At 41.7% G+C, this 21531-nt stretch overlaps 1 protein-coding gene across 1 annotated transcript in view; it reads right to left on the minus strand.

Annotated features, from left to right (window-relative positions):
• FBP2 (fructose-bisphosphatase 2) overlaps nt 1-21531 on the minus strand; it is a 36292-nt gene that overhangs the window by 14031 nt on the left and 730 nt on the right. Inside the window, exons 2-4 of the mRNA XM_007448283.1 lie at nt 17564-17726; nt 15325-15417; nt 3548-3688 (exon numbers count right to left, since the gene is read on the minus strand). Of these exons, the coding sequence (XP_007448345.1) occupies nt 3548-3688; nt 15325-15417; nt 17564-17726 (397 nt within the window). The remainder of the gene's footprint in view (nt 1-3547; nt 3689-15324; nt 15418-17563; nt 17727-21531) is intronic.

Below are 21531 nucleotides of genomic sequence, written 5' to 3' on the forward strand. Positions count from 1 at the left end.
TCGGGCTATGTCATTCTTTCAAAGGTCATGCCCTGCCCCCTTCCCTCCTGTTTCAATCTGAATGATCAAATTTATTTTTTTCTTATAAATCACAATTATCACAGCCTGAGTGTGACTCTTGGCTCCACTGCTACTAGCATGGCCTTGGGCAAGTTACTTACCCTCTCTGTGCCTCACTTTCCTCGTCTGAAAATATAATAGTAGGACCTACCCTCACAGGGCTGCTGTGAGGCTTAAATGCATTAATATATGCAAGTTGCTTAGAACAGATACCTATCCACCACTTAATAAGCACTGTCTAACTGTCAGCTACTATTCTGAGAGTATTATTGTAGCAGGGAAGAGCTAAATCAGACTCCATGTTCGATCTGTTTCTTTGACTTTAACCTTTGCTTTTTGTTGTTTTTGTTATTATAATCATACATAATGGCCTGCCACAGGGAACCCTCCTTACACCTGTGCCTGAATGTTAAACTAAAGTGCCTTTGCTCAGCTCACAGGGAGATAATCTGACCCTGACCACCTGTGAATGGCTGCACAAAAGAAGAAATTAACACATCACCTCCCGATGTTGGCCAAGACAGGCAAAACAATGGCCTCTTTACTTCACTTCCTCACCTCCTCCCAGTCTCTGTTCTATAAATGAAACTAGCATCCAGACCCCAGTAAGATGGTTTTTTGGGGACCCTAACCTGCCATCTTCTTGGTCTGCTGGCTTTCCAAATAAAGTCGCTACTCCTTGCCTCAACACCTTGTCTCCAAATTTATTGGCTGTCGTGCGGCAAGCAGAACAAGCTTGGGCTCAGTAACATTATTTGTGAACTACAGATTCCTGCTTCTATGAAAATAAGGAGAAATTAGAGCATCAGTAAACCGACACAGCAATGTGTTTTGCTCTGATGGGTTTATATGTGAAAAATTTAGACTTTAAAATGTACCAGATGGACTTCCCTGGTGGCGCAGTGGTTAAGAATCTGCCTGCCAATGCAAGGGGACATGGGTTCAAGCCCTGGTCCAGGAAGATCCCACATGCCGCGGAGCAACTAAGCCCGTGCACCACAACTACTAAGCCTGCACTCTAGAGCCTGCAAGCCACAACTACTGAGCCCACGTGACACAACTACTGAAGCCTGTGCGCCTAGAGACCATGCTTCGCAACAAGAGAAGCCACAGCAATGAGAAGCCCACGCACCGCAACAAAGAGCAGCCCCCACTCACCACAACTAGAGAAAGCCCACATGCAGCAACGAAGACCCAACGCGGCCAAAAATAAATAAATAAATAAATTTTAAATATAATAAATAAATAAATATTAAAAAATTAAAAGATACCAGATTTCCATACTACAAAGTTTAGTTTTTAAAAAAATAAATAAATAAATAAATAAATATTTAAAAAAATAAAAGATACCGGATTTCCATACTATAAAGTTTAGTTTAACTGTTTTGAAATTTGTAGCCCCCTTCCCTCCACTCATATGTGAAACAGGAAAGAAGGGGGCAGGGCACAACCTTTAAAAGAATGACAGAGCCATTGAGGACACAACAAAAACTGGTTAGAATCAATTAGGCTCAAGATGGCAGAAGATGACTTCCAGTGGACCTTGAGCCTCGTATATACGCTCAATGTAATACACCAGCATATGCTAAATGACACACCTACCAGCACCATAACAGTTCCAAGGATGACCATAAAAGGCCAAAAAGTGGGCAGTGGCCCAATTCCTGGAAATTTCTGCCCCTTCCCCAAAATAGTTGGAATAACCCTCCCCCTCATTAGCCTATGAAATTACTCAGCCCATAAAAAGCTAACCACCCCATATTTCCGGGCCTCTTGCCCTCTGAGATGGCTCACACTGTCTGTGGAATATGTTTCTGCTTTGGCCACTCTCACTTTCCAAGACAACCCCATGTCCTGTGGCCATTCTCGCCTTTTGAGGCAGATTCTGTGTATGGAATGTGTATCTCTCTAAGTAAATCCACTTCTCACAAACCACTTTGTCTCTCACTGAATTCTTTCTGCGATGAGACATAAAGAACCTGAGACCTGAGACCAGGTGTGTGATCTCAATTAAAAGACAGTTCAAGTCCCCATCTGAGTTGTGCGGTTTCACATGCACCAGCATGTAAAATCCTGAAATGTTTGTCTAAAATGTTTGTTTGATCAGTGCATTACATCCCTCCACTGCCTAGAATGGTATTTGGGGACACACTAGATGCTCAATAAACACTTGTAATTTCAAATTAAGTTGAAATACTGAACAATAGCTTTTGCTTCACAGAATACTGGAAATTTTGAAATGGACTTTGGTCAAAATTATTTGAGGGCTTCCCTGGTGGCGCAGTGGTTGAGAGTCCGCCTGCCGATGCAGGGGACACGGGTTCGTGCCCCGGTCCGGGAAGATCCCACATGCTGCGGAGCAGCTGGGCCCATGAGCCATGGCCGCTGAGCCTGCGTGTCCGGAGCCTGTGCTCCACAACAGGAGAGGCCACAACAGTGAGAGTCCTGCATACCGCAAAAAAAAATATTTGATTTTTCACAAGACCTGATTATATTTAGCAAAGTAGTTCACAAGTAATAAGCAAAGCATCCAGCATTTAAAAGAGAAATTCTATAAGTGACACATTTTTTCCAAAATTTCTCCTGAACATTTTTTTTTTGCGGTACACGGGCCTCTCACTCGCATCGGCAGGCGGATTCTCAACCACTGCGCCACCAGGGAAGCCCTCTCCTGAACATTTTTAATGTACATTTGCCATGAAGGCTCACCCTTTATTTTTGAACTTTTGTGTCTTTATCCAATTATGTCATCCTCCAAACAGCTTTGTGCTATCATATTTTTCATATTTCATCATTTTTCATTTTTTCATATCAGGAAGAGGCTGTGCTTCTTCCCCTTCTGCTACTGAGCATTTTCTCATTGTGGAAAGTGTGGAGAACAACACAGAATCTGATAAAATAGCTTTCTACCAGTCACTCCTCCCATTGGGAAGAACATGTGTATTAGGGGAAGTCCTCCAAACTGGTGTCCAGTAGGGTAGCCACTAGTCACATGTGGCTATTTAAGTTAATTAAAAAGAAATAAAATTTAGAAACCCAGTTTCTTAGTCACACTAACCACACAGCAAATGTTCAATGGTCACAGGAAGCTAGTAGCCACCATAACAGACAGTACAGATTACAGAACATAGCCATCATCACAGAAAGTTCTAGTGGATGGTGCTACTCTAAAGAATCCATGCTTCTGGCTGGAAATTGGCATCATTGGGATTCTTAAGTCATTGTATTCCCATAAACCAAAGGAAGTTGAATGCATTTTCTGGTCATAAATTCCTTAAGAACAGGGCCTGAGTTGCTACGACTGACTTTGTAGAACCCCTCAAATGCCCTCACTTGAACAGAAGTTCTTAATGTTTTTAGATGATTCTGTTGGCTCTCCAAACTAGACTCTCTGGCCCCAAAAGCAAGTATTAGGAATGACTAAGAAATTACCTCAGAGGACAGGAATTAAAGCACAAAGGCCCATACTGCCTTATTGGGTACCTACTGGGTCAAGCATGAAGAGGTCCACTCCTTGCCCAGTGGAAAGAGCCACCAGTGTTGCACTTCCATAGAGTGCATAGCCCGCGGCTACAATGTTGCGGCCAGGCTGCAGCGCATCCTTTTCAGAAGGCTCATCCTCTGAGGTCTGCAAAAGAGGAAAGGGAAACATTACTGTCTCTGGAGAGAACCCTTTGCCAGAGGCCTGCATTTCAGATCTACTTGAACCACTGAAGGAAACGCAGTTCTAGAATTTCAAGCCACAACAAATGCATCTGGAGGAAACACGTTGCCATGTTAATGAATGGTTCTAGCTGAACCATTGCAAAGGCCATTCTTGGACTTTTCCCTGTTTTCTGAACGTATTTGTCTCCATCCTGCCAAGAACAGCACCCCAAAGTGCTAAAACTACACCTTCTCTTAAAAATCATAACCCATGCTCCTTGATGATTATAACGACCAAGGTCATTGAGCTCTGATTTTGTGCAGTACCTCATTCTACATACACTACAGCACTCCAAGGTAGGTACCGTTATGACCTCCATCGTTCAGATGAAGAACTCAGAGCCTGAGCGACTGGATAACTCACCCAACATCAAAAGGAGCTGGAGTCAACCCAGGCAGCTGGGCCCAGAGCTCGTCACCATCCATGCGCTGCCCCTTGAAGACACTGCCCCTGTCTGTCCCCAAGTCTACAGTTCTGGACATTTTCTTGAGGAAGTCTCTCTCTTTGGCCAGCAGCACTAACAGTGACAATGGGAATGGGAATTCAGAGAGACAGGGCAAGGCAGGCATGCTGACGAAGGAAGAGCGAATGTCCTTGATGGAGGGGCAGAGCCACACCTGAGACTGGATTTCACAACCTACTTTTCCAGGTATCTCTTGAAGGGCTCGTCCCTCCCTACTTCCTTGTGCTCAAAAAGGCAAGGAGGGACTTCCCTGGTGGTGCAGTGGTTAGGATTCCAGCCTTTCACTGCCGTGGCCCGGGTTCAATCTCTGGTCGGGGAACTGAAATCCCACAAGCCGTGCGGCAGAGCCAAAAAAAATAATAAAAAATAAAGTTTTACCTTTAAACCTGTAATCTATTTTGAGATGATTTTGGTATAAAGTTTAGGTTGAGTTCTTTTTTTTTCCCTCTGTGGATATACAGTCACTGCAGCATTAATTGTTGAAAATACTCCTTTTTCCATTGAATTGTTTTCACAACTTTGTCAAAAGCTGTTAGCCATAAATTGTGTGAAACCATTTTTGGGTTCTCTGTTCTGTTCCACTGAACATGTGTCTATCCCTCTGTTAATATCATATATTCTTAACTTTTAGAATAACCTTATCTATATCTACAAAATATCTTGCCAGGATTTTGAGAGAAATTGAGCCAAACCTATACATATATCAGCTTGGGGAGAATTAACATCCTTTACAATGTTGAGTCTTCCAAGCCATGAACATGGTATGTTTCTCTACACAAGAGAGATTATTTGATTACTTTCATCAGTAATTACTGGTAGAATTACTCTTCCTTTTTTTTTTTGAGTAACTGTAAATTGTATCATATTTTAAAGTTTAGTTACCATACGTTTATTGCTGATATATAGAAATCCAATTGATTTTTGTATGTTGATTTTGTACCCTGTGACCTTGCTGAACTCACTTATTAGTTCTAGTAAGCCGGCTTTGGTTTTGGTGTTTGTAGATTCCTTAGGAGTTCTCTACATGGACCATCCTATCGACAGTTTTTCATTCCAATCTGTATGGTTTTATTCCTTTTTCTGGTCTCACTGCCCTGGCTAGCTCTTTCAGCATTATGTTGAATAACAGTGGTGAGATTGGACATCTTTCCCTTGTTCTTGATTTTAGAGAAAAAGCATTTTGTCTTTCACTGTTAAATATAATGTTAGCTGTTGTCTTTTTATGGATGTTCTTTATCAAGTTGAGGGAAGTTTCCTCTCTATTTCTTGCTTCCTGAGAGTTTTTGTTTGTTTGTTTGTTTTGTTTTGTTTTATAACTGAGTGTTGAATTTTGTCAAATGGTTGTTCTTCACTGATGGACATGATTCTGTGATTTTTCTTCTTTAAGCTTGTTGATGTGGTGGATTACACTGACTGATTTTTGAATATTGAACCAGCTTTCCATCACTGGAGTAAACCCACTTACTCATGGTATATAATTCTTTTTATGCATTGTTGAACTTTATTTGTTAATATTTTGTTGAAGATTTTTTTATCTATTCATGAGAGATATTGGTCTGTAGTTTTCCTTTCTGAACTGTCTTCATCTGGTTTTGGTATCTGCGTAATGCTGGCTTTAGAAAATAAACTGGGAAGTATTCCTTTCCCTTCTCTTTTCTAGAAGAGACTGAATCATCTTTAATCATTTGGTATAATTCTCCAGTGAAACCATCTGGGCCTAGAGATATCTCTTTTGAACTCTATTTTCTTAGTAATTATAGGGCTGTTCAAGTTATCTGTTTCATACTGAGTGAGTAATAGCAGTGTGCTTTTTAAAAAATTGGTCTACCTCATCTAAGTTATCAAATTTATGTGTGTAGAGTTAGTTATAGTATTATATTATCCTTTTGATGTCTCCAAATGTTTTAAAATATCAGAACGACTCTGAGATGAAAAATCTAGGGCATAAACATGTTTCTCTGATTATTTTCCCAAGAGAAATTCCAAATAATAAAAGTATTGGGTAAAATACTTTTGATACATATTGAAAAGTTGCTGTGCAGAACCTGATAAACATAAGATAGTATTGTCTTTTCAACTTGGCCCATTTGATAGGTGCAAAAAAAGACATCTGCTTTAATTTCCATTTTGTATAATTAATAAAATAAATTTTTATGTATTTATTGACCATTTTTATTTCTATCAGGGTACTCATCTTCTTATTGTTAATTTTAACAGCTTTTTATATATGAAAGATATAAATACCTTATATGTTACAAACATTTTCCTCAATTGTCATCTGCCTTTTAATTTTATTTATAGTGTCTTTTTTTTTGAAGTTTTTTTGGTAATTAAAACTATTCATTACAGCCTAATTATTTTCTTCTCTTGTCTTCATGTTTAGACAGAATTTCTCCTACATCAAGACAAGATTAGACAAATATTCTACACTTTTTTTCTGGTTTTATTCCCCACCTCTCCACCAAATTTACAACGCATCTGTAACTTATTTCAGTGCCTGGAAAAAGGAAAGTTTCAACTCTCGTTTTCCCTCCAATATGGTCTTGGAACTCCTAAAATACATTTCATGTTAGTATTCTCCATTGCCATGACACTTTTCTCAAAAATCTCTGAGGAGTTTACAAATGATTTAGTGTTATCTTTCTCAAATCTCTATATTTTTCCCTACTTCCTACTTCCCTGTCACATATAAAGGCAGTGGTGTTTGGTGGTAGAAGGTATGGGAAAGTTGATTATTTTTCTTTTAATTGAGGTATAAATTACATATAGCAAATCACACAAATCTTAACTATGCAGTTTGATGAATTTTTACATATATATAGTACATACCGATGTAACTACTAAGATCAATTATCTTAAGAAAGCCATGCCTTGTAAGCTCACTTACTCCTAGGATTTTTGTTGCTGCTACTGTTGTGGTGGTGGTTTTTTTGTTTGTTTTTTGTTTATTTTTTTTTGCAGTACGCGGGCCTCTCACTGTTGTGGCCTCTCCTGCTGGGGAGCACAGGCTCCGGCCGTGCAGGCCCAGCGGCCATGGCTCACGGGCCCAGCCGCTCCGCGGCATGCGGGATCCTCCCGGACCGGGGCACAAACCCGTGTCCCCTGCATCGGCAGGCGGACTCTCAACCACTGCGCCACCAGGGAAGCCCCTAAGATCAATTTATAGAATATTTCCAGCCACACTATCACCTCCCCCAAGGTAACCTCTATTCTGGCCTTTATCATCTGGACATTAAAAGAATAATTAGCTTTGACTGTTTTGGAACTTCATATAAATGAAATTACAAAGCATGTGTTCTTTTGTATCTGGCTTATGTTTCACAACATATGTCTTTGTGATTTTATCTGTGTTGTTGCACATAGCAATAGTTTGTTCTTTTGCATTGCTATGTAGCTTTTTGTCGTTTGACTATATCACAGTTTATTTATCCATTCTTATGTTGATACACTTTTTGATCTTTTTCAGTTTGGGTCTTTTATGAATAATTTGTACACATCTTTTGGCAAACACAGGCACCCATTTAGCCTGGGTGCACTCCAGGAGTGGACTTGCTGGGCCGTAGTGTATCAGTATATGTTTAATACTAGCAGGTGCTATCAAATTTTTCTGAAGTGTTTGTATCATTTTCTACTCCCACCACCAATATATTAGAATTCCAGTTTCTTCATCTACAGTTGGTATGGTTAGTCTTTTTAATTTTAGCCACTCTGGTTGGGGGCGGGTGGTAAATGATGTCTCAGTGCTGTTTCCATGTCCATTTCCCTGATGACTAATGATGTTGAGCATCTCTCATGGGCTTATTAACAAGCTGGGGGAAAAAAAATCTCTTTTTTGAAGTTCCTGTTCAAGTCTTTTGCCCATTCCTTTGATAAGATTTACAGTATTTTTTATTGATTTGTAGGAGTTCTTTATTTATTCTGTATATGAGTTCTCTGTTGGATGTATGCATTGAAAATTTTTCCATCTGTCTGTAGTTGCCTTTTTACTCTCTTAATGTTGTCTTTTTTTAATTAATTTTTATTAGAGTATAGTTGATTTACAATGTTGTGTTACTTTCTGCTGTACAGCAAAGTGAATCACTTATACGTATACATATATCCACTCTTTTTTAGATTCTATTCCCATATCGGTCATTATTGAGTATTGAGTAGAGTGCCCTGTGCTATATAGCAGGTTCTTATTAGTTATCTATTTTATATATAGTAGTGTGTATATGTCAATCCCAATCTCCCAATTTACCCCTCCCTCCCCTTCCCCCTTGGTAACCATAAGTGTGTTTTCTACATCTGTGATCCTATTTCTGTTTTGTAAATAGGTTCATTTGTACCACATATAAGCAATATCATGTGATATTTATTTTTGTCTGACTTACTTCACTCAGTATGACAATCTCTAGATCCATCCTTAATGTTGTCTTTTGAAGAACAAAAGTTCTTAGTTTCAATGAAGCCCAGTTTACTAGCCTTTTCCTTCATGGTTAGTACTTTTTATGTCCTGTTTAAAAAATCTTTACCTTCCCCAAAGGCATGAAGATATTCTCCTGTGGGTTTTTTTCTAGGAGATTTATAGCTTTACTTTTTACAGTGAAGTCTCTGGTCTTTAATTAATCTTTGTGTATGGTGTTAAGTAGGAGTCAAGTTCATTTTTTCTCATGCCGATATTCACCTGAACCAGCATCACTTATTGAAGGGATCATACTGTACAAATTAAACTTCAGTATTGCCTTTTCATAAATAAGGCAATCATTCGAGTGTGGGTTTATCTCTAGGCTCTCTTTTGTGTTCCACTGGTCTATGTATCCTTATGTCAGTAAAAGAGTAGAATTTTGGTGAGGTTGACTTACCCATAATAATGGGAGATGGGGTCTCCTGACCCTGTAGGGGTGTTAAAACCCACACTCTTGATTTACTCAGATCAACAAGACCAGCTCCTCCCATCAGGACGACTCCCTCAGTCCTCCTTTTAAGCCTCTGGTTTTCAGTTTTCTGTGATTCTGGTCCCCCGCCCCTTAACTTGTGTTTATTGCTTGTTCATTTCAATGAGCTCAGCCACGAATTTAAAGGATGATATATTGTATCCAAAAGTTCTGGATGTCTTGAAGGGAGAGAGTTTGCACTTTGTCTAATCTGTGACTGTTGGAAATGGAAAATGTCAACTTCAAGAAAAAGGAAAATCATAGAACAGGGAGCTGAAAGCAGTATGGGACATCCTGAAGGGTGTTTACCAATGCTCCTCAGAGATAAGGGGAAGAAAATACTTTTGACAGTTCTCTGAGAGTCCTGAAACTTCTATCTTGATGCTTATAGAAAATCACAGAAATCCTGGTCAGAAACGGGCATCATCCCTGGCTTTGATAAGGTTCTAAGAGGCTGTGACAGCCCCGTGAGGTCTCTGAAGCAAGCTGCTCCCTCATTAGATATTGCTTAAGCATCACAAAGCTTTCTCTTCATGTCTCTTTCGTTTCTCAAACTTTCCCCCCTTCTTTAGAAACAGTATCAGAGAAAATCTATGGTTATTTGGACTAGCCTTCAAAGCCTCTGGTTTATTTGAATTTTAAGACAAAATCTCTGTATTCAAAATCACCAAAATTCAAGTGTGAATATCCCATATTATGTATAGTAATATTCCTCTTTTTTTGTTTCAAAGACTTCATTTTTTTGAGAAGAGTTTTAGGGTCACAGAAAAATTGTGAGAAAGATACAGAGATTTCCGACATACTCCCTGTCCACACACATGCAGAGCCTCCCTCATTATTCCTCTTTGTTTTTAAATCAGTTGGCTTTAAGAAGCTATTAAGACCATCAACAAAATGAAAAAGAAAAAAATATTTGGAGATCATACATAGAATAAGGGATTAATATCCAAAATATACAAAGAACTCACACAACTCAATGGCAAAAAAACAAATGATCTGATTGAATAGACATTTTTCCAAAGGAGGCATACAAAGGGCCAACGGGTATATGAAAAGGTGCTCAACATCACTAATCATCAGGGAAATGCAAATCAAAACCACAATGAGATATCACCTCACACCTGTCAGAATGACTGATATCAAAAAGATCAGCAATAAAAAGTGTTGGTGAGGATGTGGAGAGAAGGGAATCCTCGGGCACTGCTTGTAGGAATGTAAATTCATGAAGCCACTATGGGAAACAGTATTGAGGTTCTTCCAAAAATTAAATATAGAGCTATATAAGATCCAGCAATTACACCTCTGGGTATATACCTGAAGGACATGAAATCACTCTTTCACATATATATATATACATAAAATGCAGCAATAAAAAAAAAGGAAATCCTGCCATTCATGACAATATGGATGGACTTTGAGGGCATTATGCTAAGTGAAATAAGTCAGAGAAGGACAAACACTGTATGATCTCACTTACATGTGGACTCTAAAAAAAAAAAAAAAGCTCATAGATACAGAGAACAGATTGGTAGTTTCCAGAAGCAAGGGGTGGGGTAGGTGAAATGAGTGAAGGTGGTCAAAGGTACAGACTTCCAATTATAAGATGAGTAAGTCCTGGGGATGTAATGTACGGCATCGGGACTAGAGTTAATAATACCATGTTGTCACACTTTCTTCTCAACTGCTCATGGAACATAATCCAGGATAGATCATATCTTGGATCACAAATCAAGCCTTGGTAAATTTAAGAAAATTGAAATCGTATCAACTATCTTTTCTGACCACAATGCTATGAGACTAGATACCAATTACAGGAAAAAATCTGTACAAAAATACAAATACATGGAAGCTACACAATATACTACTTAATAATCAAGAGATCACTGAGGAAATCAAAAAATACCACGAAACAAATGACAATGAAAACAAGACAACCCAAAACCTATGGGATGCAGCAAAAGCAGTTCTAAGAGGGAAGTTTATAGCCATACAATCCTACCTCAAGAAACAAGAAACATCTCAAATAAACAACCTAACCTTACACCTAAAGCAATTAGAGAAAGAAGAACAAAAAAACCCCAAAGTTAGCAGAAGGAAAGAAATTATAAAGATAAGATCAGAAATAAATGGAAAAGAAATGAAGGAAACAATAGCTAAGAGCAATAAAACTAAAAGTGGTTCTTTGAGAAGATAAACAAAACTGATAAACCATTAACCAGACTCATCAAGAAAAAAAGGGAGAAGATTCAAATCAATAGAATCAGAAATGAAAAAGGAGAAGTAACAACTGACACTGCAGAAATACAAAGGATCATGAGGGATTACTACAAGCAACTCTATGCCAATAAAATGGACAACCTGGTGAAATGGACACAGTCTTAGAAGAGCACAACATTTCAAGACTAAACCAAGAAGAAATAGGAAATATAAACAGACCAATCACAAGCACTGAAATTAAAACTGTGATTAAAAAATCTTCCAACAAACAAAAGCCCAGGACGAGATGGCTTCACAGGCAAATTCTATCAAACATTTAGAGAAGAGCTAACACCTATCCTTCTCAAACTCTTCCAAAATATAGCACAGGGAGGAACACTCCCAAACTCATTCTATGAGGCCACCATCACCCTGAAACCAAAACAAGACAAAGATGCCACAAAGAAAGAAAACTACAGGCCAATATCACTGAACATAGATGCAAAAATCTTCAACAAAATACTAGCAAACAAAATCCAACAGCACATTAAAAGGATCATACACCATGATCAAGAGGGGTTTATCCCAGGAATGCAAGGATTCTTCAATATATGCAAACCCATCAATGTGATACACCATATTAACAAATTGAAGGAGAAAAACCATATGATCATCTCAATAGATGCAGAAAAAGCTTTCAACAAAATTCAACACCAATTTATGATAAAAATCCTCCAGAAAGTAGGCAGAGAGGGAAATTACCTCAACATAATAAAGTCCATATATGACAAACCCACAGCCAACATCATTCTTTTTTTTTTTTTTTTTGCGGTACGCAGGCCTCTCCAGTTGCAGAGCACAGGCTCTGAATGCACAGGCTCAGCGGCCATGGATCACAGGCCCAGCCGCTCCGCGGCATGTGGGATCTTCCTGGACCGGGGCACGAACCCGTGTCCCCTGCATCGGCAGGCGGACTCTCAACCACTGCGCCAACAGGGAAGCCCAACATCATTCTTAACGGTGAAAACCTGAAACCATTTCCACTAAGATCAGGAACAAGACAAGGTTGCCCACTCTCACCACTATTATTCAACATAGTTTTGGAAATTTTAGCCACAGCAATCAGAGAAGAAAAAGAAATCAAAGGAATCCAAATCAGAAAAGAAGAAGTAAAGCTGTCACTGTTTGCAGATGACAAGGTACTATACATAGAGAATCCTAAAGATGTTACCAGAAAACTACTAGAGCTAATCAATGAATTTGGTAAAGTACCAGGATAAAAAATTAATGCACAGAAATCTGTTGCACTCCTATACACCAATGATGAAAACCTGAAAGAGAAATTGAGGAAACACTCCCATTTACCACTGCAACAAAAAGAATAAAATACCTTGTAATAAGCCTACCTAAGGAGACAGAAGACCTGTGTGAAGAAAACTATAAGACACTGATGAAAGGAGTTAAAGATGATACAAACAGATGGAGAGATGTACCATGTTCTTGGCTTGGAAGAACTAACATTGTGAAAATGACTATACTACCCAAAGCAATCTACACATTCAATGCAATCCTTATCAAACTACCAATGGAATTTTTCGCAGAACTAGAACAAAAATTTTCACAATTTGTATGGAAACACAAAAGACCCCGAATAGCCAAAGCAATCTTGAGAAAGAAAAACGGAGCTGGAGGAGTCAGGCTCCCAGACTTCAGACTATACTACAAAGCTACAGTAATCAAGACAGTATGGTACTGGCACAAAAACAGAAAGATAGATCAATGGAACAGGATAAAAAGCCCAGAGATAAACCCATGCACATATGGTCATCTTATCTTTGATAAAGGTGGCAAGAATAGACAATGGACAAAAGACAGCCTCTTCAATAAGTGGTGCTGGGAAAACTGGACAGCTACATGTAAAAGAATGAAATTAGAACACTCCCTAACACCATACACAAAAATAAACTCAAAATGGATTAAAGACCTAAATGTAGGGCCAGACACCATCAAACTCTTAGAGGAAAACATAGGCAGAACACTCTATGACATAAATCACAGCAAGATCCTTTTTGACCCACCTCCTGGAGAAATGGAAATAAAAACAAAAATAAACAAACGGGACCTAATGTAACTTAAAAGCTTTTGCACACCGAAGGAAAACATAAACAAGATGAAAAGACAACCCTCAGAATGGGAGAAAATATTTGTAAATGAAGCAACTGACAAAGGACTAATCTCCAAAATTTACAAGCAGCTCATGCAGCTCAATATCAAAAAAACCAACAACCCAATCCAAAAATGGGCAGAAGACCTAAATTGACATTTCTCCAAAGAAGAATCTTATACAGACAGCCAACAAACACATGAAAGAATGCTCAACATCACTAATCATTAGAGAAATGCAAATCAAAACTACAATGACATATCACCTCACACTAGTCAGAATGGTCATCATCAAAAAATCTACAAACAATAAATGCTGGAGAGGGTGTGGAGAAAAGGGAACCCTCTTGCACTGTTGATGGCAATGTAAATTGATACAGCCACTGTGAAGAACAGTATGGTGGTTCCTTAAGAAACTAAAAATAGAACTACCATACAACCCAGAAATCCCACTACTGGGCATATACCTTGAGAAAACGATAATTCAAAAAGAGTCATGTACCACAATGTTCATTGCAGCTCTATTTACAATAGCCAGGACATGGAAGCAACCTAAGCGTCCATCGACAAATGAATGGATAAAGAAGATGTGGCACATATATACAATGGAATATTACTCAGCCATAAAAAGAAACGAAATTGAGTTATTTGTAGTGAGGTGGATGGACCTAGAGTCTGTCATACAGGCTGAAGTAAGTCAGAAATAGAAAAACAATACTGTATGCTAACACATATATATGGAATCTAAAAAAAAAGAAAATGGTTCTGAAGAACCTAGGGACAGGATAGGAATAAAGATGCAGATGTACAGAATGGACTTGAGGAGATGGGGAGTGGTAAGGGTAAGCTGGGATGAAGTGAGAGAGTGGCATGGACTTATATACACTACCAAATGTGAAATAGATAGCTAATGGGAAGCAGCCGCATAGCACAGGGAGATCAGCTCAGTGCTTTGTGTCCACCTAGAGGGGTGGGATAGGGATGGTGGGAGGGAGATGCAAGAGGGAGGAGATATGGGGATATATGTATATGTATAGCTGATTCACTTTGTTATAAAGCAGAAACTAACACACCATTTTAAAGCAATTATACTCCAAAAAAAATGTTTAAAAAAAATACTGTATTGTCTATTTGAAAGTGGCTGTGAGAGTAGATCTTAAAAGTCCTCATCACACACACACACACACACACACACAAATTCACACACTCACACACACACACACAAATTTTAACTGTGTGTGGGGATGGATGTTGACCGTTTCGGTGAATTTTGCCAACGGCCTAAGTGAGCCTGGAAGCGAATTCTTCTCAATAGGATGCCAGGCTGGCTGACACCAAGATTTTGGCCTTACAAGCCAGAGAAACTAGCCATGCCTGCCAAACTTCTGACCCAAGAACTGGGCGATAATTAATGGAGGTTGTTTTAAGCCTCTAAATGTGTGGTGAATTGTTACAGCAGCAACAGAAAGCAAATGCAGTAAGATTTAAGATACACAAGGAAGGAACAGAGGGGCCTTCAGATGCCACCAGGAACCTAATTCCACGTCTGGCATTTGTGTTGCCTCCAGATTTTTAAAACAAGGCCCCATCTATCAGCTCACCCTCCCTTCCTAGGAACGCTGAGAACAGGACTGAAGGAAATGACCGATTCGGGTATTCAATGAGCAGCCCGAGGCAGAGCGAGGTTCATGGCTTGCCTGCCACGGTGTGTCCGGTTAGTGGGAGGACCGAGGTTAGAACTCCAGACTCGTGGCTCCCAGCCCAGGAACGTTTGGAACCACCAGAGGAAGGACATGTTAAAGAGCATACTGTTTACTCACCTTTCTGTAGATGGCAAATATGGTTCCAATGGAGGCCAGGCAGTCGATGTTCGAAGATCCATCCAGTGGGTCAAAGCAGACCACGTATTTCCCCTACATGCACAGAGGGCAGAACACCTGATCAGGTCACCTTCTGAGCAACACACTCTGTGTACGTGGCTGTGTATGTCAGACAACACTACACCAAAAGCGATTCAGAGCAAAGGGATATACTTGTCAAAAAATGCAATTACTTAAGGAGTGCAGAGGGTATCAGCACACATTAACTGTGCAGCTCAGAGCCCGCCTGCCCATAAACAGATGAGTTGACACCCACAGTGGGTGACGGAGGTCCCACCCACCTCCAAATAGCTCTCCGCCCATCCGCCCTGGCTCCGCCCTCCCCGCCTCCCTGGGACCAGTGGGGACTCAGAGCTGCTGAGGGTGTGAGAGGAAACCAGGTCTGAAATGGGCACCTTGCAGGGAAGAGGTGGAGAAGCTGAAGACGACCTTGGACAAGCCCTACCCACGTCCACAGTAAGGTCGGCTACTGATTTACTGATACTTCGGAGCCTCTCCCCAGAGAGGCTTTTTTCATTTTAGCACAATTTTACTGAAAGAAAATCTCAGAACAATGTCCCAGGGCCTCCGGGTCTGTCTTATTAAAATAGCTGGTATGTATGACTACATCAGGAGAATAAAAATACTCCTCTGGGTTTTGCTGCATCCACCCTACCTTGCTGATGTGAAGACCAGAGACAGAGTAGGTGGGGTCTTGAGATACCATGTCCCTCATGCCCACTCACGCTGCTGTTGCCGGCAGCTCGGGGGAAAGAAAACACCAGATACTTTTTACAGGCCTCCTATGTGCAAGGTTCTGTGAGAGCCTTAGTGTTGGGGACTGGGGTGTCCTGGCTAATTAAACACTGGTGATCAAGTATCAAGTAAAATGGGAGTCATTTTTCCCACCACTAAACTCCTTTCCCCTGACTTTCCAATGAGTAATGCCCTAGCTTAATGTGAGCTTTCTTCCTTTCTTTCTTTCCCTTTTTTCCTTTCTTTCTTTCTTTCTTTCTCTTTCTTTCTTTCTTTCTTCCTTTTCTCCTTTCTTTTTTCCTTGTTCAACAGCAGGTGAAGCAGGAAGGGCAGTGGAATTCATAAACTTGGAAATTCCCCATTCTCCCTGTAGATAAGCCAATTCAGCCCATTCATTTCACACATGTATGCATTCAACAGATATTTGTTGAACATCAAGCATATGCTGGAGAAGGTTCACGAGCTGATGTGGGAACAAGCAAGGAGTATTCAAGAACTAGCGTGAAGACCTGTGTAGCTCAGGCCAACGGGGAAAGAAAACGTGAGATTTGATCAGAGAGATAGTCAAGGGTCATATCGGTGGAAGTTGAAAGTTGAAAATAATAGGTGTGACTTAGCCTAATTATGTGAGACAACAAGTATAACGTGCTTTGGCATAGTCCCCACCATACAGCAAGTGTTCAGTAAATTTGGCTTTACTTTACTTTTTCCATCCTTTCAGCTAATCACAAGGAAATGGCACCTTGTCTCCAGGACCCACTGTACAAAACAAAGGCCAACAGTCTTAGCGTTTCTTTGGCATTACTGTACGGCAGCTGAATATGGGTTGAATATTTTGGCCACCAGCTTTTTTTTTTTTTTTAATAAACTGTGAAAACATAGTGAATATAGACCCTCCCCAGTCATGCCCTGCACTAACCAAGTTTGCCATTGCATTAAGGCCAGAGCAACGATCTTTACGAATTCTTTTATGCTTTAGTCTAACAGTTTGTCAGGCATGAAGGAATCTCTGCTGAAACCAAACCCCCTTGGGGAAGGGGCTGGGAGTATAGTGGGGATGAGAAGATTAAGAGACGGTATAGTACCACAGGAACTCTACTTTTTACTGGACTGGATTTTCAAGCGCTCCAAAATGTTGGGACTTGTTACCAGTACAGTAAGTGAAAACCCATGATGAACCCCATCCACTGAGAAGTTACAGTAAAGCACTCTATTTCCTGAATGAATCACTGCCCTATTACAGAGTCTGTTTGACTAGACAGCATAAGGATTCCAACTAAAGAAGCATGTAATCCCTTGCTTGTTTCCAGAAAATAAAAAATTAAGCAATAGAGGAAAATACCAGAAATAAAAAAAAAAAAAAGCAAGGCAACCAGAGTCTTCCCAACTCAGTTTCGCCCTCTACTGGTGAGTAGAGGAACTTCAGCAAGGCTGCCACACTCACCCTCTTCTCCTGGGCGGTGATAAGTGCGTCTTTATTCTCTTCCGAGACCAGGACGCAGGTGCTGTAGGAGGACTGGAGCATGTTGATCACCAGGGAATTGGATAACACGTCCAGTTTCTTCACCTCATCCCCTGTCACGTTCACGCTTCCTGCGATTCCGTACCTAAGAAGACAAAAGATTGGAGGAAATCAGGAAGGGAGCCTGGACGCCAGCAAAGATGCCCAGATGCCAAGATACCTCCCCTGTATCTCTCTTTTCCCTTCATGGCTCCAGAGTCTCCAAATTATAAATATGACCAAGTGAGTCCTGTCTCAGCACTGGTTCTTACTCTTGCTTCCTTTACACCTCAGGGATATTGTCCTAAGTCCCTCGTCGTCCCAGTAAACATTAACCAGAATTCAATCTTACTAACGAGCAACCCTGCCCCCGGCCCTGGGAGAGAGAATTCATGAAGTCAGACACAGCGCCATAATTAATAACTCTAAAAAGTAAAAGACCGTGGCTTTCCAGCCCGGGAATTTCTAGTATTTGTTGATTATCCTCAAATAGTGGCCTGCTGGGCTGAATTAAAATTTGCTCTGCTGTAGCTTGGCATTACTTGAATAAGAAGGAAAGTGGGGGACAGACTTAACTAGTTTAATTTGATTCTTTACCACCATTCCAAGCAATGTAAGAATGAACACTGCTGTAAGAATTCTATCTGGAGGCTTTGTGTTTTAGAGGATTGCTATGCAAAGATCTCCAGGGAATTCCCTGGGGGTCCCGTGGTTAGGACTCAGTGCTTTCACTTCCCCAGGCCCGGGTCTGATCCCTGGTTGGGGAACTAAGATCCTGAAAGATGCGTGGCTCGGCTAAAAAAAAAAAAAAAAAGTCTCCAGCTCCCACCCTCGTGGGTGGGATCCTTCTAAAATCAGTCAGATCACCCCTGTCTCTCCCAGAGTCTCCAGGTCCTCCACAGTGGGTTTCAGGCCGCACCAAGGAAGGCCTGGTCCCACACTGGCCTTGCCTCTTGGCCCTCTCACCCTCAGTCTCAGCCTCTGGAACCCAACGGGCACACACCTGCCTTACACAGACCCCTGGGTTCCCTGTCCCCCACCCCCCATGCTCTTCTCTCCGTGAGCCACATGGCTACCACCCACCTCAAGTCCTTCTCATGCCAACAGCCACCAAGGTCCTGAGGCCACCAGCACCCAGCAAGCTGCTTCTCTCCTCTCCCCCTTCACTCATGGTATACCCCCCATGGGAGTGCTTTCTGCCCACAGACAGCTTTCTTCTACTTGCCCTCCTAACTTCTTCCAGAAGCTTCCCTGGTGCCACACACACCAGATACAGCCTTGTCAGCCCTTCCAGAGCAGTTCACAATCTGTTTGTGGGAATGTCCTTCCTCCTGGATTATCTGCTCACCGAAGGCAAGAGCTGTGACTCACTGTACTTGTTTCCACAGTGCTCAGACGCTCAATATATGTTCACTGAATTATGAAGAATGGATGGCAGAAAAGTAATTCCCCCCCTCTCCTTTTTGTTAACGCCATTTATTTGTTGAAGCAATCCTCAGGCTGCTCTAACAGGTAGCCAGGGTTGAGACGCACTGATTCACCCTAAGCCGGGGTCGGGGACAGCTCATTTCCCAACCTTTTCCCTGATTGACAGCCTCTCCCCTCCCCCACAGATCCCCCCATCACTTGATGTCTGATGTGATGAGATCTGCTTTGAAAAACAATACTGGTGGCCTCATCTCAAAGACTGTACCTTCTGGTTCAAAATAAAAGCAAACAAACACACAACAGCAACCACAAAACTGGGTTAAGTTGCATCAGAATTTAAAGGGTCCACAAACCCAATCCTGTTGTTTAACTGGAATCTTGATACGGCTTCTACCGGAGAACGAAGAGCTGGGGTGCCCGAGGCCTGTGGGTGTTGGAGAAACAGGCTCTGTGTCCTGTGCTTTGCAAACACTTCCTCCACCGCCACACAAACCCCGCCCCTCAACCCACCCTCTGCACCCTCCCTGCAGGTGCGGGGCATTCTTCTCTGCCTACCCCCTCCCACCATCCACACCCCTCCTTTCAGAAAGAATGGAAGATCGTCACAATGAGATCTAGTCACCTGACAACTGCTCCAAGTTAGATCATGGGCAGAAAAGTGCTTTTTAACCCGTAAGACTATTTTTTAGACCTTAACTAACATTTAAGCTTTACTGATAATTTTTTAATGGATTGTTCTGCTGTTTTGACATTAGAAAGCCGTGGAGAGGATTCCAGGGGTGGTATTCTAGCATTCCCTTCTTCCTACAGCAAGGAGCAGAGAAAAAAGAAGAAAAATATGAGACTTTCTGATCCGTTTTGCATTTATTGAGCAGGTGCCTAGAAATGTCCTCCCAAAAAGAGGAAGCAAAGGAATGAGGGGCTTGAGGCCCCCTAAATGGGAAAGTGGCAAGAATATGTTAAAGTCCCATTTTCATGAGCAGAATTGCTCTGGGATAGGGGGTTCCCTGTCCCCCACCCCCCATGCTCTTTAGCTCTTTGAGAAGCAATTCCAGGATCCTCTTAAAATTATCTCAGCATCTTATTAGAAAGAAGGAATTTCCAGCCAATGGACTTCTCCCACTGACACCTTGGGTATCTATTACAGAGGCACCCAGGCAAGGATGCCGCCTGAATTGGCAAAATACGTGGTCTCTGCCTTACGGAGGACATCTGCCTCAGCCTCCGAGAAAATGCGAAATCCTGACGTCTTGTTTCCACGGGCTCCGTCTGCCACCTAGTGGTGGCTCAGCGACATCGCCCTGTTAGCCGGCAAATTTCCGCAGGTTCGGGCTTGGAACCACAGTAATAAGGAGCATTGACTACGGGGCTGGCACTGTCGAAATCATCATCACATGCACCTACGAAGCTTTACAACTAGCCCTACGAGTTAGGTGCTATTAGTATCCAATCCGTTTTACAATTTTACAGGCCCTAGCGAGAGTAGATCATTGACCATGATCACATGGCACAAAAAACCAAGTCAGAGGAGCACCTGAATTATCCAGTCGCTGAGTCCACGTCCGCTGGACACTCCATGGCCACAAAGTCAGAGTTCTGCAGCGATTAGCACAACCCCACCACACCAGCCCCTGCCCAGCCCAGCCCCCCTGCACTGGGGAGCCCATTAACATGGGTAACACTGAGAGGTCAGCAGGCAATCCAGGAAACTGCTCTATGCGTAGCCCAGCTCACCACCAGATAGGAGCAGAACAGAGGCAAGTAGCTGTGTCTCACGTTCATGAAGGTTTTTAAAGGTAGAGCTGGCCATTATTGCCAAATGAGGTACTCGTACAGTTATAGCAATACACAGAGAGGGGGAAAACCAGTCACAATCACCTTTAACTTGGAGCTCATTACTGAGTCACCAAGCATTATATAAATAAACTCTGTGATTATCACTTTTTTTTTTCCCCCTGCGGTACGCGGGCCTCTCACTGTTGTGGCCTTTCCCGTTGCAGAGCTCAGGCTCCTGACGCACAGGCTCAGCAGCCATGGCTCACGGGCCCAGCCGCTCCGCGGCATGTGGGACCTTCCCGGACCGGGGCACGAACCCGTGTCCCCTGAATCGGCAGGCGGACTCTCAACCACTGCGCCACCAGGGAAGCCCCAATTATCACATTTTTTTGTGTTAAAAGTACTAAGTTGTTAGAATAAATATTTCAAATTATTAGACTTTGCTATTTCTTCATTTTGGAATAATAATAATAATAACAACAATTGGTGTGTTCATCTTCTGAGAGGACCTCCACTGCAATTGCTACCAGGAAAATGGAAGCCCAAAGAAAGACTGCTTCTTTTCACCACAGACTTAAACTGGACCCTTGGCTGTGAGGACTGGCAGCTGTAGCATGAACTTGGGTAAAGCACCAAGGGGGCAAAGTGGAAGAACGCTCTGCATTCCCTCCTCCCGGGCCCAGCACCTCCCAGCTTCCTGCACACCA

Source organism: Lipotes vexillifer, unplaced genomic scaffold, assembly GCF_000442215.2.
Source record: "Lipotes vexillifer unplaced genomic scaffold, Lipotes_vexillifer_v1.1 scaffold252, whole genome shotgun sequence".
NCBI classification, from domain to species: Eukaryota; Metazoa; Chordata; class Mammalia; order Artiodactyla; family Lipotidae; genus Lipotes; species Lipotes vexillifer.